General features: G+C 38.3%; 1 protein-coding gene across 1 annotated transcript in view; it reads right to left on the bottom strand.

Annotated features, from left to right (window-relative positions):
* The window catches only part of man1a1 (mannosidase, alpha, class 1A, member 1), a 110,341-nt gene extending 91,016 nt beyond the window's left edge, over positions 1-19,325 (bottom strand). Inside the window, exon 1 of the mRNA XM_026922803.3 lies at positions 18,625-19,325. Coding sequence (XP_026778604.1) covers positions 18,625-19,119 — 495 coding nt within the window. The 5' untranslated portion in view covers positions 19,120-19,325. The remainder of the gene's footprint in view (positions 1-18,624) is intronic.
* Between the last annotated feature and the right edge of the window lie 7,214 nt (positions 19,326-26,539).

The raw sequence follows: 26,539 nt of genomic DNA, 5'->3' as shown, positions 1-26,539 counted from the left end.
ACAGCGTGTTCTCAGGAACTCGTTCTTAGCCTTAGAATATGTGGAGTGTCGGCCATACGAGTTTTCTGCCAAGGGAAAGTCTTCAGGACAGAGGACTTTGTTCTTTCCTGTTTCTCAGTAACATGAAAAGCTGCTTTACTTGTCTCAAGAGGAAGTAAAATGAGGGACTGGTGAGGTGATGTGAACAGGAACTTACAAAGTAATTTGTTTTGCATGGCATTCCATAACATTAGTATCATTCTTAATCTTCTTTCAAATGTCATCCTCATGATTGATTGATGCAAGTCATGCAAACCGCATTTTTAAAATGTTTTAATATTTTAATACATTTATTTTAATGACAACAAATCGAACCACTAATGCAATATCAATACATTGTATTGTAAGGAACGTATATCAAGATTTATAATATAAGGTGTAACCTCCCCCTATTATTAATGTTATTTTAATCATTTTCAGTGTCATAAAGGTATTTCCTGGCAATGTCATTAATATGGAAAGGATGTTTGATGGTAGTTTCTGCCTTAAATGAATAAATATATTCATCGGTTTACAGTAACTACCATTTGGATGGCTATTCTACAGATCTGCTGTGAAATATGGATAGTGTAGAAAAAGTTGAGCAGTAGCGTACTACAGGTCTTTTCAGTATTATCTTTTCCAAGTTCACATGAACCAAACGATACGAGGCTGTGAGCTGGATTTGGTAAGAAGCGTGGAAGAAGAGGTAGAGCTGAACAGCTAGAGGTAGAATATCAAAAAGAAACATCGCGATACACCTCAGATCGCCTTGCTAGTATTTCATATCACGATAGGCGAGACAGCGAAATTCTGTCTCATGCCTAATCTCAACTCATCTCCAGAAGAAATGAGGTTAGAAATCTGTCTGTCTTCTGCTCTCTCATCTTCAGGCAATTTATACACCGAACCAAATTTTTCCGCAGTGTAGAAATCTGTAATCCCCTCATCCCATTCCTCAGCATGTACAATCTGCTCACAGCAGGCAGGCACTCTACTTCCAATTTAAGAAGACTCTTAACCGACTGAATGAATGTGTCTTGTTCTACACCACTGATCTCAATGGTATTAAGGCACGAGGAAACAAACAAGAAAACACACCTATTTAATGTCCTATAGAACTCAGTATTCTCCCACTTCAAGCCTTACAGGACTACAGATTTGATGAGAAAAAGCAGGAACAACATAAACCCAGACCAACTGGGTACATCACACCTGTAACTCCCTGATGTCCCAAACTCCTCAGCTCACATTACATATTCCTCATTTGCCTCAGTGAAGCTGAGCTTCTTCTGGTATCTAGATTAAGTGATTAGAGGTACACAGACAGTTTTTCTAGGATTTCACTTAAGTCAAGTACCATGCAAAGCAAATGTGAACAGAAGTCTCAGTGCATGCAAATGGGAAAATAAGAAGTGGTGTAACAAATAACTCAAACATAAGAAAATGGTATTATAGCTATTAGAGAAACATTATGAGACGCTTCTATGGTAAGGCTAATAATGAGAAAACTCAGAGACAAACACGAGCACTTGAGGCCAACACAGCTGAAATAACTTTTTAATGAATACATAAAGTCTTCTACCATGGCTGTGTTTGTGTGTACTGGCTATGATAAATAAGTGCATTTATGCTATTTTGGCTACTTTTCACTGTGTATACTTAAAAGAGTGGCTTCATTTGGTGATTTATGACATGTCTGTTATTAAACGATCATTATGGATTCCCTGATTTCATTGTTGAACATGGTTGTACTCTTTTAATGCTTATAAAACGTAGGGCCATGCAGAAAAACGTGAGCAAGAAGGCATTTAAATAAAAAAAAAGGACCTAACCAGCAATGTGAATGTAGTTGGTAATTATAGATTTTTGTGCAACCTTTGTGAGAACAGACAGTCCAAATTAAAAATCAGACACCAAAAAGGTGTTTCATTCTCAAAAGCAGCAGCACGAGTAAGTATAGCCTACAATATATCCCTGACTGAATGGTTGAAAATGTCAACCATGAGAATGGAAATTTGGGTTTCCATTCAAATGTTTTGCAATTTTTTAAACAAATTTCTGAAAATTCTGCAAAAGAAAAGGCAAATGAATGTGACTAGGGAGAAACAACTGCATTACTCAAAGTTCATGGCTATTTATGCAAGAAAAAGCAACACAACAGCAGCACTATGGACAGATTTGAGGTTGGTCATCACATCTATCCATTTTCAGTAACTGCTTTTTCCTGGTCAGGGCTGCGGTGGATCCGGAAATTTATCCCAAGAACACTGGATGCAAGCTGGGAATACACCCTGGATGAGAGGCAGACCATCACAGGGCACCATGGAAGCACTCATTCACACTTATAGGCAATTCAGTGCAGCCAATACATCTACTGACATGTTTTTGGCTGATTCTTGTTGAATTCTTGAAACTAATTGGTTATAAGGTGTTGATTAGCTTTCTGTACCAGCAACTTTGGCAATAGCTCTGGCTATAATTCAACCCGTAGGTTTATATTAAAGAGCTAGTTCTAATATATTATTGTTTCTATAGTAACAGCGCGTTCTCAGGAACTTGTATGGCCGACACTCCACATATTCTAAGGCTAAGAATAAACAAATTTAAAAAATGTGCTGCTGTTTAACACAGAAAAACATATACTTGTTGATATAGTAATGTTTTCTGTTAGGAGATGTTGATTTAACACTCATGGAAAGAGTCTCTCTGTAACAAACAGGAAGTTTTCTGCCAAGGGAAAGTCTTCAGGACAGAAGACTTCATTCTTTCCTGTTTCTTAGTAACGTGAAAAGCTGCTTTATTTGTCTTAAGTTCAAGAGGAAGTAAAATGAGAGATTGGTGAGGTGATGTAAGTGAACAGGAACTGTGTGAGCAGGAGGGCATTTAAACAAAAAAAGGACCTAACCAGCACGTGACTGTAGTTGGTAATTATAGATTTTTGTGCAACCTTTGTGAGAACAGACAGTCCAAAGTAAAAATCAGACACCAAAAAGGTGTTTCATTCTCAAAAGCAACAGCACAAGTAAGTATAGCGTACAATATATCCCTGACTGAATGGTTGAAAATGTCAACCATGAGAATGGAAATTTGGGTCTCCATTCAAATGTTTTGCAATTTTTTAAACAAATTTCTGAAAATTCTGCAAAAGAAAAGGCAAATGAATGTGACTAGGGAGAAACGACTGCATTACTCAAAGTTCATGGCTATTTATGCAAGGAAAAGCAACACAACAGCAGCACTATGGACAGATTTGAGGTTGGTCATCACATCTATCCATTTTCAGTAACTGCTTTTTCCTGGTCAGGGCTGCGATGGATCCAGAAATTTATCCCAAGAACACTGGATGCAAGCTGGGAATACACCCTGGATGAGAGGCAGACCATCACAGGGCACCATGGAAGCACTCACTCACACTTATAGGCAATTCAGTGCAGCCAATACATCTACTGACATGTTTTTGGGAGGGGAAGCCGGAGAACCCAGAGCAAACCCATGCGGACACGGTGAGAACATACCAAAGTTCACAGACATGGATATTTCTATTGCTTTTAAAACCTGCCAAAACAGCATGATTGTCCTCTGCAACCATGTTTATGATCAGCATTGAAACATGATTTATGTTCAACACGTCATCATTTATTCGAAAAGGAGTTTTTGTTTATGTTTTTCCACCACAATGAAGAATAAAAAACTTTTTGGGGGTAATATTTAGCCTTTGCCATGCAGGATTGAACTTCAAAATTTGCAGAAAAGTGCTGGATGGAAAACCCCATACAATAAAAAATGATTTAAAAAACCACAAACTCCACTAAAACAATGCAGTAGGTCACTGTGGACAGACTGGACTGTGCAGTGACGATGCAAGAAACACACGTACGGTCATCATTATGGTGCGTGTAATTACACAGAAAATGGAGGTTATGAATTTCAGCATGAGGTCCTGTTTCAGCCTGGTATCCAGGAGAGTATACTCGCAAGGAGATGACAGGTGGGTTGGAACAGCTGTTCATAACTGCAGTGTCATTGCTCAAGAGCTCTTGCCATGGGAAGTGCAGGTATCTCTGAAATGGCAGGGTATTTAAACAATAAGCATTCGCTCTTAAGTGTTTTTGAAATGCAGAACAATGACTCTTTGAAAATCCAGGGTCAGAAATAAAGTACACCTGTTGTGCTTTTGTATCACGTAGCCTGACATTTGTTTCCTTGAAAACAAGAAAAGAGACACCTGCATTGCTGTCAGTCCCTTCATAATCACGAACCGGTCAGTCTTCCTCACATTTCCTCATATTTTATAGCTCGTGGGAGGCGTCCTACTGTCCAACGTAGCATAAACATAATAAAGATAGTGGAGGTTGTGTGTATAGTTATCAGTTATGGTTATTGATCCATAAAGGGAAAAGCATGTGATGTTTTTTTTTCCTGTATACTAAAGCACAGTAAATGGGTCCCTGGAGGACTAGTGGTTAGGCCACAGTGCTCTCACTGCTGTAGCCTGGGTTCGATTCCCAGCCAGGGAACCAACCCCAGCCACTGGGGTTGTATACAACAGTGTGCTCTCAGTGCCAGTGTGTATAGGTTTAAATTAGTTAGTCAACACATGAAGTAATGGCCATCATAGAGAAGGAAACATTCATTGAAAATAAAACTTCTCTCATATATAAAAATACATCAGCACTATGTACCGAAACTGAAACATTCTGCAGCATGTGTGGTTTAGAAAAGCACTTATATATTGCGAGGAGGTTGCTGCAGTCAGAAAAACATCACTGCATAAGACCTGTCGAATGGAAACAAAAGAGTGTAGTGATATAATCAATATCTTGTGGTGGCAGAATGTGGCCAGTGCAAAGGCTGATTTCATTTCATCATCTTTGACTGGTTCGCTGTCTTGAGTGGATCATAAAAAAAGCAGTTTTTGCAGTGAGGAACATCTCATTATCTCTGTCTAAACAGCGCTGTTTAAGCGTGGATGAAACAGTGTGGGATTTCCAAAGAAATTCAGGCATCTTGCTGTAATTAACGCCGACAGCTCTGATTCTGCCATGCCTGCAAATGCACTTTGCTTTAGCAACGATTACAAAGAGAAAATAACAGCATCTTATCTTCAGCAATGATGCAACAACAAAACCACCAAGCTGACAGACAGCAAGTGGAACCTGATAAATTACGTAAAGCATAAGCATTCATATGAATTTATCACACGTTCATATTTTCGATTGACCCCAAATTCATTCATTTTCAGTAGGACATGGATAACATCACCACACACTCCTTGCTATCCCCACTACTGACAAAGACTTTTACCTTCAGTCTTGTCTACAGTAAGTGAATGCATGCTCAACAAGGCTCAGGTAAAGATTTATATCTTTTATTCAGACTCTGGGCCGTTTGAGGCCCAAGTTTGATACATTTTATGAAGTGTGAAAGCTGTTTGCAAGCCCGGGAGTGTTCATATAGTATTTCACACTAGGGAAATTTAGGGGCATTAATCCCCCTTCCAGCATGAAGGAAACCCACGCGGACACAAGGAGAACATGCTAAACCAAAACCAATGTGCCATTATCCCAAACAACCGCACTGACCTGTACTAGGCTTTCTGTTCTTAAGGTGAATTAGGGAAAAGTCCATTACGCCACCACCATTGCAGTTTCAGAGCAGGGCTGAGAACTGCCATAATGGTGTCATTTAGGTAAGCTGTGGTGCTTTTGCAGATCAATAACCTGACAGAGGGGAGAACGAGCCCCTGGTGTGAGACATTACATCCTTTACATGGCTCCTTTAATATCACATTACAGCAGTAAGAACCTAATGACAAACAGGGAAGATGTCTCCACTTGTTTAACGAAAGGAGAGCAACTTTGGCTCCATACATGGTGGATCGGTGGCCACACTGAAACAAACACACTGTCTAATAAAATACGCAAGAGCTTAAAAGGTCATTTGAATTCAGTATCACCAGTTGCAAATTTTCCAGCTGGATAAAATAAACCAGAAACAGTACTGAAACAAATACACTAGCTTCCACAGAGGGCAATGACTGCTAATACATTTTACATAACACACACACACACACCATGTCCTGTTATCTTCTGCTGAGCAAAGACACAGCAGTTTAACGACCCTGTTGAATAATCTATAACCAGCTGTCCTTTTGCACGAGCGAGATCCTGCTGCTTGTGCATTTGGTGTGTTTGTGTGGTCCTTATAGGTGAGGAGTATTACAAAACCACAGACGTTTAGAAAAAAGGTATGGCTTCAAAAAAAAAAAAAAAAACTGGGCAGTATGATGATGTAATATCAATAGTGTGATTAATGTTACTACAATACACTTTTCTCTTACAGTGTGCATAATAGTAATTTTATACTGTATATTATATTATATTGACAATTTAGTTCTGAATCTTCAAAATTGTATTACGCTATATTTTTTAACAGATTTTTCAATTCTTCCTACTTTTCAGTGGTCATTTATTTTTGGAGAAATTAAATAAAAGTACGATTGAACTTGCTACAGAAGCATCATGGAAATGTCTTCAAGTTTGATAATATGATATGACACTCTCATAAAAGTACCAAACTGTGCTTTTCCTTGTCGCTGGGTTGGTACCATCGGTGGTACCTCTTCCGTGCCTTTAGTATGTATCTATACCTAATTTATACCTAATACCTAAAATACATAATTGGACTTTAAAAACCACTGATGTACCTTTAAACTTTCTCTAAAAATGAATTAAACGTTCTCCACATGGACCTTCCCAAGTAAAAGATACATACTATAAAGGTGTACCCTTGATAGTACCACCCCAGCAACAAGGAAAAGTATAGGTAGCTACCTTAGGTACCTTTTTTTCAGTTGATCCCTAACCCCCCAGTGAGTCTCGGGAAACCTGTAGATGGACAAGTGCCTCAAGGACAGGTGCAGCTCAAGAGGTGAGCATGAGCCACGCTGGCACAAGGTCCACATCCAGCCTGGCACACCGCGCACACGCACACACGCACACATATACACACACACCCTCTTTTACTCTCTCTAGGACAGTGTTTCATTGATACGCTGCCAAGCGCAGGGTCTCGAGAGATGGCATGGCCTCGTGGCTGAATGAAGGAAGCCGAGTAAAGTTACAGCCGCTTGCCTGGCACTCTGAAGGAGTGTTGAGTGGTGACTGCAGGCCATCGAAGTGCCACCATCTTCATAAAATAAAGCTTTAAAATTAATATATTCTGTCAAGCACACACTACAACTATAAAAGATCCAAATGACTTGCAGCTCAAATCTACATCTGGATTTCTGTAAAGCTGCTTTGTGACAATGTCTGTTGTTAAAAAACACTATAAAAAATAAAACAGAACTGAAATGAACTTATGCTAAATGATGCATATATATATCTATAAATATATGTAAATGAAGTTTACAGGATGCTTAAACCACTTCTAGAAAAAAAAGTGACGCATAAATCAGGGAGGTTTCCTCCATGCCAACAAATTAATTAATTAATTAATCTCAGAGTGCTTCACTCTACATTTATGTTAAACTTTATTAGCTTGGTAATCAACCGATCGTTGAGCTTCAAAGCTAGAACCACCAACAGTATGTGTGGAATTAAAAATTACGAATAAATGGATTAGTACAATTGTTCTTTAACAAAAATCTCTGTGCATAAGATGAACAAAACACTTCCGAATGTGCGTCTATGGCTTCTTCGCGGTCATGGCAGCAATTCCGCTGTTGATTATTTTCCTATAACAGCTTGTCACTATGTGTGCTATTCCTTACATATCAACTGGCATTCTACAGCTTGACCGTAAAGCATGCGGGATTCTCACGGGAACTGAGCAGACTACAGACCTTCCTGTTTTCAAGCACAGCACAAGACCTTTTCAGGCACTTTAGGTATGGGGAAACAAGGAAACTGCAACATGTCAAGTGTAGTCAAGTGGCTTTATTATCATTTCAATCAAATACAGCTAGTACAGAATATAATGAAACAAAACAATGTTCCTCCAGGACCTTGATGCTACATAACACAACACAGAACTACAAGAGACTACACGTTACTACATAAAGTGCACGTGCAAATGTGTGCAAACAGCAAAAGACAGTATAATAACTACTAAAACAGGACAATAGGCACAGTAAGACACAGTGCGGCGCCGACCAGTACACAGTTCTACTATGAAAGTGTCAGATATAACAAGTAGTGCAAAAGAATAACAATATAATAGATTGCTATGAATCTAATGTTGACACAAAGAAAACCAATAAAGACCTGGCTCAAGGCAAATCACTTTAGGCTTTCCCCTCCACTAAAACAACTGAGGTAAGTATCACAAGGGCAGACTGGGCAAGGGCAACTATATTAGAACTCCTCCACTTAACGTCACCTTGTGCCCCTATAAAACCAACGATAAAACCAACAGCTCTTCAGTCTGTGTACAGGAGGCATTACAAACTACACAATTTTACCTTATTGCTTTGCTTGAAACGAAGAATGGCTTTTTCCCACAGTTTCAGAAAGGAGTTCATTGAGCATGACGAATTAGAACATACAATGCCTTGCACACAGACATACTTACACTCAGTCACCTCTCCAAGTCAATCTGAAGCAGAATCAGGTCCACAGAGAGGGTCAGGACTTCAGGTACGTAGTGCACACACAGCCTGCAAACCTTTTAATCAATGTGCACCTCTGTGCTGATTGTCTCCGGACATCCAATAAATCAGAAGCACTCAGATGCCTTCTACCTCAGCCATGTTCTGATTCAATGAAGCCATCATCTGGCTCTGATCTGCTGTTAACATTGAATGGAAAATACAACATGCACACCATTGTTCATCGTCCATACCAAAAAAGGCTTGTTTGCATAGCTTGCCTAGATAAGAGACTCATTTTCATGTTTTTTTTTCCACCTCTGAAAGAGTCTATAAATTTTCATGGCCTGTTAATGTCTTTAAAGTCTCAGTATCGCCTTGATCTTCAACAAAACCGTGCCAGTAAGAAGATATGCTCTAGATATTTTCAATATGTGCCTAGATACAAGTCTTTCTCAGGAAACAAAAATGAGACTGACTGCTCGGGGGCATCTATTACTGCAGTGTGTGTAGCCTCGGGCTTTGATCCAAGCTTATTCAGACACACGTACGTTCTGACTGGGTCACAACTGACCCTTCGTCAGCACTAGTTTCAGCTGTAATGTAGAGAAAGTAAACGATTAAAACAGTTTGGTTCATGACCGCTTAGTAGCAGTAACATTCTACCTCTACTTTACTTCTGAACTGAAATGGAAAAAAAACAAGCTCCATGGTGGTGCGTTGGTGCAATCAGTGCAAAGAGAAAAAAAAAAACTAGCAAACAGTGGGATTCTCCAGTTGGAGAGCATGGCAGCACGCTGGGTGCAAATAAACTGACTGATTTAAACAGACAGGCAGCATGGACTGGATACTAGGGACCAATAAGCAGCCACCAATAAGCAGATTTAAAAAAAACTGCCAGAAAACTAACATGACTGAATGGTGACAACAGTTACCTTTTAATGCTCATTTATGACAATAAATAAGGTACATTTACATTTAAAGTGATTTTTTTTTTCACAGTCACACTTCACATTACCACTTTTGACTAGCACCTTGGTTTCAGAACAGATGAGACATTGATTTCGAAACTTTCTCTGTAAAAGCTTCTTTAAAAATTAATTTTTTTTAAACTAATTACACAAGGATGTGTAACTTCCCTTTCAGGGTTATCTGCCTTTGCCTTTGGTTTGTTTAACAATCTGACCCACTCCGTGGAACCTAGGTCCAGTCATAATCTAATCTGCTCAGTCCAACATGCTGATAAACCTAGATTAGCAGAGCTAGATAACCTTAAGCAAAATAGGCAGGAGCCAGAGTGATGCCACATTTCAAAGTCATAAGCAAAGCTACAAGCATTAACCCTGTCCCTTGACATAACATTAACCATTTGTAACTTTTCATACAAGTTGGCTTGAACAAGCTCTTACAAAGCTGCCGCTGTGAGACCGCACTAGCACCAAAACTCTTGCATTGGACCTGTAACTGATCAGTAGGCTTCAGAGCTGGGTTTAGCTTCCTTGCTCTACTTTATCCTTCGACTCTGAACATTCTTGGTCTTACAAACCTTTGGTCATTACTACTATGAACTTGCTGCAGCAGTCTATTTAGTTAAAATGTATATTTTAATTAATATAATGTGAATATGCCACCCACATGAGGTTTTCCCCCGAGGCTTAGTGCTGTATAATGCCATGACCCTGCTTATGCTCAGAAAGTGCACTACTATCAAAGGCCACTGGTTCAATAAAACTGCTGTGATGTATTATGCCATGGGCATTCAGCTGAGAGCTTGCTCCGTTTCCTTATGAATGATTACCCTCTGCTGTGGCCTTCTTTCCACTGAAGATGTCTTACTGTTGGACTTAAACAGGCGGAAGTGCCTCAGCAGTACTGGTTCTGCACTAGAGACTGGAAGGCTACCAGCTCAAATCACAGTGTAACAATAATCATAATAATAGGTTTCATTTATATAATGCCTTTCTCATATTCAAGGTCACAAAAGACACAAAAGAGTGAGGAAAAACAAACAGACTGGTTAGAAAAGTCCAGCAAAAGCTGTTGCCAGGATCAAATTTGAACAGCATAGCTGATAATGATAATAATAGCACTGTTGGTCAACGCTGGTACGGTCCACAGCCTGCAGAGCTGCAGCATCACCAGGCACCACTGCTCCAAACACCACGCTACGGATTCATGGAGCCACGCAAAACAATGGCTAAGAACGACTGCACCAAACAACGCAAACAGAGAGTTAAAGGAGCAGAGGCAAGCAAATTTCCCTGCCATCGATGAAGTCAACAGACACGTTGAGATATACATGCAAGGATGCTCAAGCTTGGGTCTGGAGCGCCACCACAAGCATCAGCCAGAAGACAGATTCGACCAAGTCCCAAAAAGTTTTAAAGGTGCAACAGTCAATATTTTTCATTTCTTACTAGTAATAATAAAGTGAGAAATTATGTAGAAATGATAGAAAAATAGTATAAGCTATTGTCTCAGAACAAGTTCATTATGTATTGAAAAAAAAAAAGGTTTTATTTGAATTGGCCTCTTGTCAGTCATTTCATACACACAGCCCCAACGCCCCTTCACATCCTCACAAATCATTACGAGCAGAATTCTGCAAGTTACAGAGCTGTCACTTGGCTTTAAAGCAGACGAAAGTCAGAGTGCGCTTGAAAGTGATGTCTTGACAGTCCATTGAGTTAGATGCTAACTCTAGTCAAACAACCGTAAGGTTTGGGGGCGGAGCTTTGTGTAGATGAGTGGAAATATGCTGGCTCAATGAGTAAAAAAATTAAATCTTATTCAACGTCACCCATTTAATCCTTTTTTTTTTTACATATCTTACCTAATGCACCTTTAAAAAAATCAAAAGACAGATCTAAAAACAACCATCAAAGATAAAAACAAGTAAAATGAAAAACTCACCTTGCTCTCTAAATACCATTCTACTATATTTGATACTCTGACCACCTCAGCAAATGGCATCAGGAGGAAAGCAAGGTTTTTCTCTTTAGCTTAACATCTGCATAATTGAAGGAAAAGGAAACGATGTGTGAATGGATGGAAACCTTAGTTGTTTATTTGAATGAGCGGGATAGAACACTCAGATGCGTGCAGTAGATGCCTGCAGCTTTCTCCTTCACTCCCATAAGCATTAGCAGGTGGAAAAAATGTCTAATTTAAGGGGCATCTGTTTGATCTAAACTACTGATACATAGTGGCTGAAATGGATATAGCTAATTGGTGCATATAGCTAATGTTAGGATTGTTCCATCCTAACAATGTCCCTTTTGCCTTGAGTGCACATTTACTCAATTTTTATTTTTATTTTATAATGCTGTATTTAGAGGCTAAAAGGTGACAGATGTCAGATCCGATGCATTAGCTAGAGTTTATCGATTTACAGTAAACAAAAGTGCCCTCTGACTGTTTGTGCCCAAAATGATCCTGACATTGATTTCTTTTCACAGAACAATTACCATTAAAAGGTCAGCAAAGCTCACAGGGAAAGCCGTGAATGGTGGCCTGGCTCCCATGGTGGCTGCTTGTTCCTATCCAGCTACTGAACAGCGGGATTATTTTCAGCTCTGCGTGGGTGAATTATCACTGAACTATAAAGCAGGGATGGTGCTGTTCCTGAGATCATTCTCAATCTTGTTTAGAGTCTCTCAGGCTCCAGGAGTATGAGACTTTCAGAGAGAATGACCTCGGAGACCTTATCACAGCGAGGCAGAAAGGGTGGGAGGACACCAGGTTGGACAGCATGCACTAATATGATTACCGAAGCGACACACCTTAATCCAGGCGTTAGGATCCAGGCTGTGCCTGTGGGTGTGAGAGTAACCCTGAAAAACTCTCACCTGCACTTTCTTAATGCTGGCTTTTGAGCTCAACTGGTGAAACATGAAATACTCAAGCTCAGAGCACTGGAACTTGCTCCAAAAATCTATTTGATATAGATTAGCCAAGTTGGCTGAAAAGGATTGCCATTAGATGCAAGGGGAAATGTGTGTTTTCATTTCTCAGTTTTTTGGTTCCTAAGTCACGGGTTCGCAACCTTCTCACAGCCAGGGACTTTAACCCTTTAACTGTAAAATAAATTCCATGGGCCCCATCAGTACAGATTTATATTACAATTATAATCCATCTATTCAAACATTAGACTCATTGTTTGAATGTGTACAACAGCATTCTGGTTATTTATCTTCAAGGCATTTTATTTATAGATTTATTGCTTTATTGAGACTGGGATTGAAGGCATTTAATTTAAATGCCTACTCAAACAGACTAATAAATGTAAGTACATAATAATAAATATAATAGCTTTGTAATGGTGGGTTACAAAATAATAAAATATAGAGATTTTTAAATCACGGACACCCTGGCTATGCTCCAGGGACAACATTTTGGGAACCACTGCCCTACATACACATTAGTGGGCATAGAAGTAAACAACTTTCTGTTTTTACTCTTTTCAGACAATTTGCCTGTAGGTCAAGTCAAAGGGTTACATAGGTCGAATAACAAAACCGGTAGATTTAAGATTCCAGGGTTCAGCCAGAAAGCAGTAAGTATGTTCTATGATTTGGCAAATGGTTGGGATTAAGCAAAACAACAAGTGACCTACATACACAGAGTATCAAGTGCATGATATTGGAATCGAGCACAGGTCTGGTCTTCGCTGTGAAGCTAACCCTACTGAAAAAGCTTAACTGTACTGTATATGCTTATGAGTGATTATGAGTAAATAAAGTGATACCTTCACAATGGTGCTGATTTATGATCGTGCTGAAGCACTCTGATGTCTAAATTCCATGAAATCAACTTTCTTTTTTCCTTCTTTATTTCATTAATTACAGTATGTTTTCAGATCTGTCTTACTATTTAATTTGAAAAAGGCAAATGTGGTTCAACACTGCCAATATTCAGAACAATGAAGTTAAGCTTTTAAAAATGCAGTATCAGTTTCATGAATTCTGATAGTGGCAATTTTCCTCATATGAAATACTGGCATACACACAGACCGGAGAATTTGAGGCAGCAGTATTCTTTGACAGCACGTCTCTAGACATCTTTCAAGACACAATACATGTTGACGGTGGTGGATACATTGTGAACATCAACACTGCACTGATTAGACAGAAGACAATTACAAGATATTAAAGGAAGATGTCTAAAGAGCCCTAGTGCATACTGATTCTGGAGCAGTGAGGTGAGGCTGGCCACTGATTTACAGCTCATTAGCAAGTGTGGAAAACTTCATCCTTGTCGTGACCTGCACAGGTGCAGAAGCAAGTCTTAAACCACAGATATGCGTGAGCCTAGAACCTGGAAGAAACTGCTTCAGAAACCTTAATGATGGTTTTACTTCATATGTATTTACACCCTGAAACAAATTCTTAAGTCAAGCAGGTTTTAAAATAGTTCCAAACATACAAAATACTTCTTTACAAAGCTGTAACTTCAGAGTTGTATAGAATCCTTTACCAGACTGTTCCCCTATCATAAAGAACCCTTGAAAAAATGTCCATCAGTCCACCTACTGGCACCTACTGACAAGCACCTTGAGGTGGGAGGGAAACAGAGACCCTGAAGAAAACGGAGTACATTCAAAACTCAGTAGTCAACCTGAGCCGTGTGCCGCCCTATCATGATTCTGTATGCAAATATTACGCTGACCACTGGACGTGCTCTAATCAACACCTGAATTAATCAAATGTTAATTTAATTGAGATCTTGATAAAAGTACATACAAAAAGTATACAGTATAACTTCATCTGCAGCACACTCAGTGCAGCACACTCAGTGGTGCAAACAGTTATAACACCTCTAAATTTGATTAGCTATCAACAATTCCTAACAAGAAAGCACATGCTTGTGTGAATTTTGGATGTACGGTTAGGCAATTTATCAGTTGCTATTCAAATATACAAAAAAATATAACCCTGTAATCCAGTTTAACAATGTGTATGATCCCCCCCATTTTAGTTTAATGTCACCCCACTCGAGCTTCAGACTCGACAAGGCATGGCCGCCTTTTCACAATACATGTGAATTGGATTATAATCTAATTACGTTTTTAATACAAACCTATTATATATATGCTACTTTATGAAACTGTATAGCAACACTGTGTCTGGGTACTAAACCGGTAGCTATAAACTTTATTTACATGCTAGCATTATAAGGCTTGCAACTCCAACACAAAACTAAAGAAGCAAACAGCAGACATGCTTTGGCTGACAGACTACATTTTAGACTGGAATCAATGTGTACATTTCATTTTTAGCTGAACTGTTCTTTTAAATGCACACTGTATTCAGATTTGGGCTCCTAGCAGATGTCAGCCGTAATGTTGCCTTTCAAATGACACAGACAACAAATATTACCTCAGCAGCATCTTATCAAACTGAGTTGTTGACAGGAGTGATGCTGATGACAGTAGTGATGCTAGGGTTAATTATCATTTAATTATCATAACAACTTACACTGAGACTTATTTGGCAAACATGCCACAGAAACTGATTCAAAATGTGCAATTGTTTATAGGTTTTCTGTGAGGAAATGTTTAATATTTTAATGGAAGGAGTCTCCAGTGTCAGCGCTTTATAAAAGCGAGAAGTAAAGCTGTTCCTTTAAATTTTCTGGCACAAGAAAGTCTTTGAGATAAGCCTTTTACGTGTTTCTCAGTAACATGACAAGCTGGGCTTTTTGTCTTATTAAGTCCATGAGAGCGAAAAAAAGAGAGAGTTTTAAGAGAACCACTGTAGGTGCTATAACGTAAGTGACAACAGGAACTAATTTGTTTCACAGATGTTCCGCAAGATTAAATGTTGTATAAATAGAAAAAGTATGACTTGTTTTTCTTTAATTTAAAAGAATTGTAATCACTGGCAAATAACCATGCGATAAGAGAAATAAAAGACATCACAATTGCTATTACAGGAAATTCATTATTTGTGCATAACAGCACACAGCTAGTGTTTACTCCTTAATTATTGACACAAATCTAGTTCAAGCCTAGCAGGTATTAGCATGGAGAAAATGCCTCATGGCACAGAAATTTAACCCAAGCAGTTTTGGTGGAATTGTTTGATAACTGTAAGCTATTTACTTGTATGCGGAGCCTGTCTAAAAATGTCTGGTTCAAACACAATGACAAGCAGCAGTGTTGATTTTTCCATCGAAAGCTAACATTCAATAAACAAGGAAGTCATCACGATTTTAGACCGATTGGATGTCCTGTTTATGAGAGGATTCAGAAAAGCTGGGAGCGTCACTCTGATCAGCCTGAGAGAGCTAGAGGTGAGGTGATCTTGTTAAGACTTGTTAAGACTGTTACAACTACCATAGCTTTTTATATCATTATTGCTGTTAAGCTGAGATGTAGAAAATGAGACTGTTACATGGAAAGCGTAGCAGAACATGTGAAAACCTGTTGATTGCAGGGCTGAGCAGTACGATGATAAAATATTGAACTTTGTGTATTGATTATTAAGTCACAATACCCTTTTCTGAGATATTACAGGCATTGTCAGTATTTTATAAGAAGTATGATTAAACGTTAACATTATGTATTGAATCTATAAAATAGAAACATTTTAATTTTGCAAAGATTTGTTGTTTTCCTGCTTTTCGGTCTTAAATATTTCATTTTTGTAAACACGAAAGTATTGGCAAACTCCAATTCCATTAAAAAAAACACTACTGGATGGTCATATGTTATCAAACTTACAATATACATAGCATTACATATAAAAATGTTTTCAAGTAACATGACATGGTATATTTGTTATGTTACACAGCCCTAGTTGACTGTGTGTGTTGTTTCTGTCTGTTCTGAAGCCAGACTATTGATCCATCAGTCTGCTGACGGGCTGTGGTACCTCTGTGGTTAATCTATTACTGGGCCAGTCTAGACTGATTTTAAATTGCCTCCAAAAATAAAAACATGACGTTACAGTTGGTCTGTTTATGGTCAGACCCGGTCCACCTTGATTTGATCCCAAAATATACATCCTTTTATTATTCATATTATGTCGGAAGTCTCGTATACGACAATACCTGTCTATTCTATCTTCTGTCTATCTTCAAATAGACGTTTTGAAAATGTAACGACCCATAAATGTCAACAAAGACATCATTTTAAACATCTTCATGCTGATCTCTCTCCTGGCATGTCCCAGGCTGCCTGTGTAAAGCGAGTCACCGCTGATCTAATGGGCAACATCCTTAACCCTCGACTGCTCTGCTTCAACTGTATTCTGCCTCAGCTGCAAGGAAGAGAAATCCATCAAATCTGAGACAATCACAGTAATACAGAGGTGCTATTTTGCTATTTCTACTGAGAGAAAAACATACTGACCTTCCACTGAGGTTAAGCTTTGCCTCATGTTACTCTTACACTCCTGGGCAAAAAAAAGGGCCAGGCCCAAAATGGCAAATATTAAGCTTTTAATGGTCTTAACAGCAAATCATTGGTCAGAAAATCAGCAAGAATTAAACAAATTCACTCCTGAGACCTCCTGTGCCTCCATTTGCTCGTTTACTTTTGCTGCAGTGAACTGTTTGTGGAAAAGCTAAAAACGGGGAAATTCACTTATATAGTCTTCTTGTACGCAAAGGTAAGATTATGATCATGATTGAAATGTTTGATGTAAAATTCAAACTAACATATGTCTGGGTGTATAAAATTTTCGAAAAATATCTTCTGGGATTTTTTTTTCTTAAAAGATTAGTCATTATTTGGTGATCTTCCACACCTGATGCAGCCCTTCAAGAGCCACAAGGCTTAAACGTTTAAAGAAATCAAAGGGAAAAGCTTCCCATACTAACTTCCTTTATCTATTTGTTCATTCTTGCTAATTTTCTGACCAATGATTTGTTCGTAAGACCATTAAAAGCTTAATATTTTGCCATTTTGGCTTGGCCCATTATTATTATTAATTATTTTAGATTTTTTTCCCCAGGAGTGTACAACAATGCTGAGAAAGTTTACTGACCTTCTGACATTGAGCTTATGACCTGTATTCAACCTGACACATGGTAAACAACAAGAGTTGCCTTTTCTAATGGATGTAGTAAAAACTTTCACTCTGGCCAAAACGTAGTGACAATGAATTCCAACAAGCATGCTCTTTTCGTGCGTTTTAAGCGTCTTTATGCTGACTGGGAAGGTTTCTCTCTCCTGACATGTCGCAGGCTGCCAGAAAGCGAGTCACTGCTGATCTCATGGGCAACGTTCTTACCCCTCGACTGCTCTGCCTCAGCTGTAAGGAAGAGAAATCCATCAAATCCAAATGAATCACAGTAATACAGCGGTGCTACTTCTACTGAAAGAAAAGCAAGCTGACCTTCCTCTGAGGTTAAGCTTCCACTTCCATCAATCGTACAATGATGCCATTCTCGCTGAGGAAGTCTACTGACCTTCTGGCGCTGAACTCTGGAGAACACCTTTAGTGCTTGTAGTCTGAACCCTGTTCCTTCAGTAATCTCCAAGAGTGTGACATGGCTTCATTATTTTAGCACATAGCAAAGCCGTTAGGTGGCATTTCACTTTATTTTTCCTTTTCCTGTTCAGTAAAACAAAGCGAAACTCGAAACTCACTGACATTTAACATGTCAGAGGTATCAAATGGCGTGTATTCATGGGATATTTTTATATTGCTGAGGCGATAACATGAATATGGCGCATTATAACCTGCTATAACATCAAGTTTATGAACTTGCTTCTCAGTCAGCTGCCTTAAACACTAACCTAACATTATCAGTTGGGTGTATCTAAGCTGCTGTACAGGCTACAGGCTAATGGTTCTTTTGTTTGTTTCAGAAACTATTCCTCTCCTCAGGGCGAACTTCTGACTACACTGTAACGAGGCAGCTAATTACCCGAGGAAGCTAACTTACCTCAGCACTGACTCAAACGCTGACATTTATACCAACCTGGATGTTTTGTTTGTTTGTTTAGTCGACTCAGAAGATGGAGGCAAAGAATAATTCGTACACGACAAGGTATAACTTTGTACCTCTTTAATCTTCGCTCGTTTCTCCCTCGTTTCCGGGTCGGAGGGCTCGCGCCCCGTTGCCCCAGGTGCTCGCGCGTACTCGATAACGGGCAGCGAGCCGTCGTCACTGCCGCCTGCTCTGTTCTTCGCAACTTGGTCCTTCTCGCTCCGGATGTCCTGCTTGATTTCATCCGGCCGCTTCTGCAGCGTGTCCTTGGCTTCCAGCAGAGCCTGTTCGTGGTCTCTCCTGATCTTCGCCAGGATTTTCTCGTCGTTGCCCGTTCCTCCGGAGTCTCCGTCCGTACCTGTCCGGGTGTCGCCCTCCACCGCCGGGTCGGAGCGGAAGAAAAACAGCTTGGATGAATCCGGCAGGAAGAAGATAGCTCCGAAGCAGAAGGTGATGAAGGCGCTGAAAACTAGGAGCAGAATGAATTTCTCCGTTAGCCTGAACGAGCTCGCGCTAACGGACTTCCTACTCGGGGTTACCGTGAAAGGCATGAGAATAGCTACAGGCATTTTCTTCTTCTTCTTCTTTTCCTCTTTCTTCTTCTTCTTCTTCTTCTTCTTCTATAAGACTCAAATTCCTTCAACTTGTACACTGTTATGTTATCCCCTCGATTCACCGGAACATTTACGCGTGGAAAAGTAAATCCTCCTCAGGAAAGTTGCAGCACTCCTCTCTGCTCATACTGAAACATCTGTGAGATGGAGAAAAAGTCTCTCCGCTCTAGCTACAGCGGATTACACAGCGGGAGGCGTGGCCTCCACACATGATTGCCAGATCTCCCTGGCCAATCATCTCCCCCGCTTTGACTAACGCTATTGTGGGCGTGGTTAGCGGACCACAGGGCCAAACGTGCATGTGCTGTTCACAGGTTATTGCTCATAAAGTCCAGCTGGAAGGGCTGTAAATGTTTACAATCTTTAGTATATTATTTTCTTCCTGCCAGTAACTTTAAAATTACTGCATTCTTTAAATAACTGCTTTTAATGCTTAATTATTAATTAAGAAATGAATTCAGTAATTATGTTCTGTTCTGTCTGGCTGATGTGCACTGCCTTGTGGATTGATTGTATTGTTTGCACTCAACTCACACTTTTTTTTTTCTTGTATTTGCACTTTATGTAGTCCAATGTACTGTGTACTGTACCACTGGGTTGTTATGTGTTGCACCATAGGCCCGGGGAAACAACATTGCGTTCCAGGGTATACAACATTTATAGAGGACAGACAGTTAAATCCACTTGACTTGACTATTTTATTTGATTTCAGTTCGGATTATGGAATCCACTGTTTACTTCAAGTTTATTAAAACCTTCTGTACACGTTGTTGTTGTATTTTAACAAGTTTTTTTTCTTGCTTTGTATTTTTACTTTTTACTTTTTGGAAGCTTTTTTTTCTATTTTCTATTTTAATTTTTCTCACTTTCATTTATGTATCATCTAACCATAGTTTTTTTTATTATTATTATTTTAATCTGCTAGAACACTGTATAAACTGTTTAAAATAAACTCTCTCTCTCTCTCTCTCTCTCTATATATATATATATATATATATACATATATATATATATATATATATATATATATATATATATATATATATATATGTGTGTGTGTGTGTGTGTGTGTGTATGTATAAATTAAGGCATTTAAAAAACATAAAAGTAAAAAAAAAAAAAAAACATAAAAAATTGGTATAAACAGAACAGTCTTCAAATGCATTTTATTTTCAATTTATTTCTTTATTTATTTTATAAATAACTTTAAGAGCTTTAAACTGGCACTTTGCAACGTCTGGTGGAAAAACTGTGACCAAAAATGGTACCTTACATTAACATACTGTGTATGCTTATTACCCTGAATTAGAAATAATTTAATTTACCATATTATACATAATTTAAGCATAATACACAGTATAATGTTGGTTTATATTATTTTTAATGAGGCAAATGTATAAATGTATAAGTTAATAAAGAATGACAGTGCAGTGGCACTTTGAGCTCAGCGTGGGTTATCTGCAAAGTGGAACATGTGACAGCTGTGACTTCTGAATTGCATGATTAACACATCTGAACTTTAGACCCAGTGATCCATTCGCTTTGGTCTTTGCTTAAACCAAACATTGTTTTATGAAGCAAAGAGAATATCTTCATTATATATATATATATATATATATATATATATATATATATATATGAGATGTGATCTTTCACTTCTATGAAGGTGACTCAAATTTCTTGACACGCTTTACATTGAGTCAAACAGCGTGTTGCTTTTGTCTTTATAATGTGAACAACTCTTTAACCCATTGAAGTCCAGTTTCTCTTCTCATTGTATGGTATTGTAATCTGTGAATGCTCAGTTACAGCTGTGAAATGGATCACACACACACAGTTTGGCACTTTGCTCTTTGCTTTGTCATGAAATGAGAGTGTTGAGGAATCCCAATTGCTTCCTCCAATGTGAGCACGTCACGAGCCTTCATGTAAATAAAACAACCAAAGGAAAAACACTGATTTGGTGTGAAATAAGAAAATCAGCACAGACCTGAGCAAATGGATGCTGAATGGAGGCCATTACAGCTGCATTGACTCTCACAATGACCCAATAACTGGTTGATTTGCACAGCTCTAAATGCAAGTCTACTCAAAATTTCTGCATAAAAACCTTTTCTTTTCCGATGCTCTCATGTTGGTTTTTCTCTCAATTGAATGGTTCTTTGCAAATATCTATTGCCAGCCAAAAGTTGTTGAACTGCCTGTATTTTGCATTTTTGTCCCAATGACCTTATTTGAAATATTTTAAAGTTAGAAAATTAACTATCCATTAATTATCCATCAATGGGTATAAGTGAATCATGAAATGTTTGCTAAATGTTAATGAATTAAAAAGTATTGGAAATGGGTTTATTTTATTGGAACAATCCAGATCTAATCTAATCTTTTAAAAAAAGCCCCAATTCACATGAAATGTAGTGAGTTTCACAAAAAATCCAAAATAATCCCCTTTAAGACATTCATTAATCACAAATAATCTGATGTAGATGCCAAAAAAAATGAAATATTATATCGATGTCTTTGAAAAACAAGCCCTGCTAGCACATTTTTGGTCACACCACATATATTAATGTTTTCCAGTTCATGTTAGTGCTGATATGAGTCTTTTATCTATGGGCCTAATTGCTTTACTCTGTAAGTGAGCCTGCCTCTAATAAAGCACTCATTTAGATTCGCATTAGAATCTGAAAGCGAGCAGTTAATTTCCACAAAGATTTAGCTTAGCAGGAGGCAGTGATAACTCAGTGAAAAGGTTGTCAAATGTAATTGAAAGTTTTTGAAAGTAAGGTCTTTAACCGTCAGCTGTTCAGCTTTATGCTTGTATCCCGTCTCACTGGAACGTCACTCTGGATAAAAGCATTTGCTAAACGAATCACAGGGAATAATAGCCTACACTGTGTGCGCTGTGAATGTTTCGAATGAACCTGTACCTCTTTTCAAAAACGGTTCACAAATTAAAAGCTGAACTAAAATAAGCCTGGCTGCGTGGTGTCTTTAAGGTGTATGTGGCGACGTGCTCCATTCAGCACAAACACCTGCAGAAACACTCCACCTGCCGTGCTGTCAGCTCGCAGCTCCACTCCGCCTAATTTATCATCATCAATTAAACCCCATCACTCCCCATTTACACTGCACATGTCCTTATCAGCTGCCAGGAAAAAGCTTTTTGTGGCACGTTTGAAGAGGTTTAAGGAAATCATACTGATTATGTTCAATAGATATTACTGAAGACAGTGCAGGAGAGATTGTGTTTGTTTATCATTTATTCATTTGTCTTCATTATAGCATGGCTCTCTTGAACACTCGATACTGATTGGTCAGGAGGTGTTGATTCATTTTCGATAACAGCAGCCCTGAAGATTGTTGCGGCTGTGAGACAAATCACAAGTTTATCCACGTAAACAGATTTAAGGAAGGCGTCTCCTGTGTCAGAGGTAAAGTTGTAACTTTTAGGGTTTTTCTTTTCATCATGGGAAACTCTTCATCAATCTATGTTTCTTTTTATTTTATTAACTTTTTATGAGGAAGTGCTTACTGAACAGAGATAACAGGAACCACCTTGTTTCACAGATGTTCCACAACATTAATAAATGTTATTAATTAATTATTAATTATTTATTAACAAATACGTAACTATATATGAAGGGCCCCTGGAGGACTAGTGGTTAGGCCTCTGCGCTCTCACTGATGTCACCTGGGTTCGATTCCCAGCCAGGGTACCGACCCCAGCCACTGCAGTGGGGCGCTCCCAGAGCCGGTCCCAAGCCCGGATAAAATTTGGAAGGGTTGTGTCAGGAAGGGCATCTGGCATAAAAGGTGTGCCATATCAAATATGCAGACCAATGATCCACTGTGGTGACCCCTAATGGGAGAAGCTGACAGAACAACAAGAAATAACTATAAATGAATGAAAGATGTGATGTGCTGTTTGTGAATATGTATACATACATATATATATATATATATATATATATATATATATATATATATATATATATATATATATATAATCATTGGCAAATTGTTAGTGAGGAATAATAACCTTTGGGTCATGCTGCTATAGGAATAGAATCAATTTTTGGTAACTCCAACATTCATCATTTTCCTATAACAGCATCTCCCGAAGTTTGTTATTAATCGGTAAACAGTTTATCCTGGTCAGGTCCATGGTGGATCACAAGGTGAGAATACACCCCGGATGGGATGCCAGTCCACCGCGGGCACCACACACACATTCACACCTAGGGACAATTTAGAGTAGCCAGCCATCTACCGACATGTTTTTGGGATGTAATAGGAAACCGGGGAACCTGGAGGAAACCACACAGGAGGACCATGTGAAACCCCACACAGACAGGAACCCCAGGTCAGGATTGAACCAGGGAGCTGTGAGGTGGCAATCCTACCCACTGTGCCACCATGATGCCAGTTAAGCTTTCATATACAAAACAAATCTGACTGTGAATTTTATCAAACCCACAGTCTCTTTTTGTCATACAGGACATTTAATTGTTTATTCAAATATTAAGTGGTGAACAGCAACAGTTGCCCTATTTCACTCAAACAGTTCACTGTAAGAGAAGTTAAACACTCTCACAACTCATGTTAGCTGCTCTCGAGGCTGATATTTTATCATTTATCTGTTTTGTGATGTTGTTTTGTGTGTTAAACAGTAAAAGTGATGGATTAGTAAAATACTCCAGTTTTGCTTGTATGAAAATGTGATTTAAACACCAGCAAAATGAAGATATCTCGTTTTCATGGCTAAAGCTCAGTAAGCTTGAGTAGGACTATTTCAATTACAGCTATATCTATTTACACACAGATACTGTAAGTGAGTGGGCATCACACTTCATTCATTTATACTCATGCATGATTTCTTCCCACATGATTCATTTATTTTCACACTTTTTTTTCCACACAATGAATTTTTCACATGATGTTTCCACATGATTCATACATATTCACATGTGATTTTCCTCCCACCTGATTCATTTATATTAACAGGTGAATTTTTACCCCACACAATTCATTATTTTTCCCATGATTTTTCCACGATTCATTTATTTTCGCAAAAAATTTCCACGATTCATTATTTTTCACATGATTTTTCCCCATGTGTGATTTTTCCCGATTCATTTATTTTCATGTGATTTTTCCCCCCCATATGATTAGTTTATTTTTTGATTTGGTTATTTCTACATTTGGTTATTTCTACATTCAATTTTTTCACATGTGATTTTTCCACATGATTCAATTTTTTTCACATCGATTCTTCTGCATGATTCATTTTCACGTGATTTTTCCACGATTCATTTATTTTCATGTGTGATTTTCCCCCCAAAAATTAATTTATTTTCACGTAATTCCTTCCCCTAAATCATTCACTTAATCTCACATATAATTTTTTCCACTAGGTGAAATCCACCTTTTACATACACACATTCGTTGTAGCCCATCTCCTAACTATTTTGTAAAACTGAATAGTCCTGCTGAACATTAGTATATTTGTCTTTTTAAATGGAGAATATCCACAAGGTCACATAGAAGAGAAGACAAGCATAGGAAAAATGTCAGATATCGGTAACCAGAAAATAAAGAAAAGGCAATAGGAGCTAGAAATAAGGGTTTGCCTCTGTCGAGATGTAATAAAGATTTCAGAGTAAATCCATTATTAATATGGGCAAGGTTGCAGCTCAATTAGACTTCATATTAAATTAGACTGTTGTGCTTTTGTTGCTCGCTGCTTTCTCTCACTATCTCTATGTATGATGCATTCATTCCCACTCTCATGGCTCCAGGCTTGAGCAGCCATGCGGTAAAATTGAAGGAGACTTGAGCGCCGTATAATCTACTGACACAGGATGCACAGGAAATATAAATATCCATTGAAAATCCCAGCTGCTGATTTCATGCATCTTGTCGCTATCCTGCAGGAGGGATATCTTCAGAATCTGTCCTTAAACAGAGCATGGTGCAGCTTTGGGTTTACAAAGAGAAAAGAAACCCTTTTTTGCCCTTTGATCCGTCATACTTTGATAAGAACTGTCTGAAAATCTCTCACTGAAGAACCAGAAAGAAACGTTTGCCAGTTAAGCAAATACTACAAGACTGAAGTCCATTCCTGTGTATGTGCTTGTGTGGTATTATTGACTAATTAAACATCAGCATTGCATACTCTATAAACATTTTCCACTGCCTTCAGCACATTAGTGTTTTTCCAATGATGAATCATTTTACAAACAATATCTGACTTTCGGTCATACTATAATCCACATAAAATCCAGAGAAAAACAGAATAATTCCACATTATAACATAGTGCTACTGAATTAAGTCTGACTGGTCATAAAGTGTTGATTAATTTTCTAAAACGCAGTTCTGACTGTACTTCTGCCTGTAATGCAACTCATACATTTATATTATTGCTCTCGTTCTAATATATTATCGTATCACATGCCGACAGTAGAGTGGACGCTCCACACAAACAGATTTTTAAAACAAGTATTTTACTGACATGCTGACATTTTCTGTAAGAAGATGTTAATTTAACATATTTGGAAGGAGTCTCCAGTGTCAGTGGAGTTTTCAAACATAGGAAAGTCTTCAAAATGGAGGGATTTGTGCTTTCTGATTTCTTTGTAACATGAAAAGTGTTGGTTCTTTTTTGTCTTATTAACTTCAAGAGAGAGAGCAAAGAGAGACTGATAAGTGAATGACTGTCAATAGCTGTTATAGTGTAAGTGATAAGAGAAACTATTTTGTTTCACAGATTAAATGTACACAGCATTAAATATAACTTATAAATGGGTAAAATGTACAATATGTTGTTTTTTAATAAATAACTGGAATCATGGGCAAATTGCTGTGGTATAAGAGGAATAAAACTCATTGAGATGTGCTGTTATAGAAAGAGAATCAGTAACCCCACTTTGCACTGTACCACATCATACCACCCCATCACTGATTATTTTCCTATAACAGCACACCTTCAGACTGTTTCACTCCTTATTTAACAGCTGCCTGTCCTAAATTTACCATAAGTTTATACTGCAGATGTGAATGTTAGAGATGTTTCTTGATTCAAATGATGATCCATTTCAAACATGCTTGCTATCACTGCATACAGTATTCTGTCCAAATTTGCACTTTTGGCAGCGCTTCAAATTTTTACTTTGAACTAAATTCATCTAGAATAATTTTAACTCCGTGAAGCCAATAGAGAGCAAGAGGGCAGGTTTTATCTCTTAAAAAATACCCGCACTAATTATCATGTAATGCTTACCCCAGACTTTTGCCTTGCTATTCTTGTTGCTTACTGCTGCACAAGAACTAACAATCTAGCTAACATTAGCTATTGACTGGACCACTACTTTC

This window comes from Pangasianodon hypophthalmus, chromosome 19 (genome assembly GCF_027358585.1).
Source record: "Pangasianodon hypophthalmus isolate fPanHyp1 chromosome 19, fPanHyp1.pri, whole genome shotgun sequence".
Classification (NCBI taxonomy): Eukaryota; Metazoa; Chordata; class Actinopteri; order Siluriformes; family Pangasiidae; genus Pangasianodon; species Pangasianodon hypophthalmus.
The sequence above is the reverse complement of the archived record's forward strand: the minus strand, read 5'-3'. Positions and strand labels throughout refer to the sequence as shown.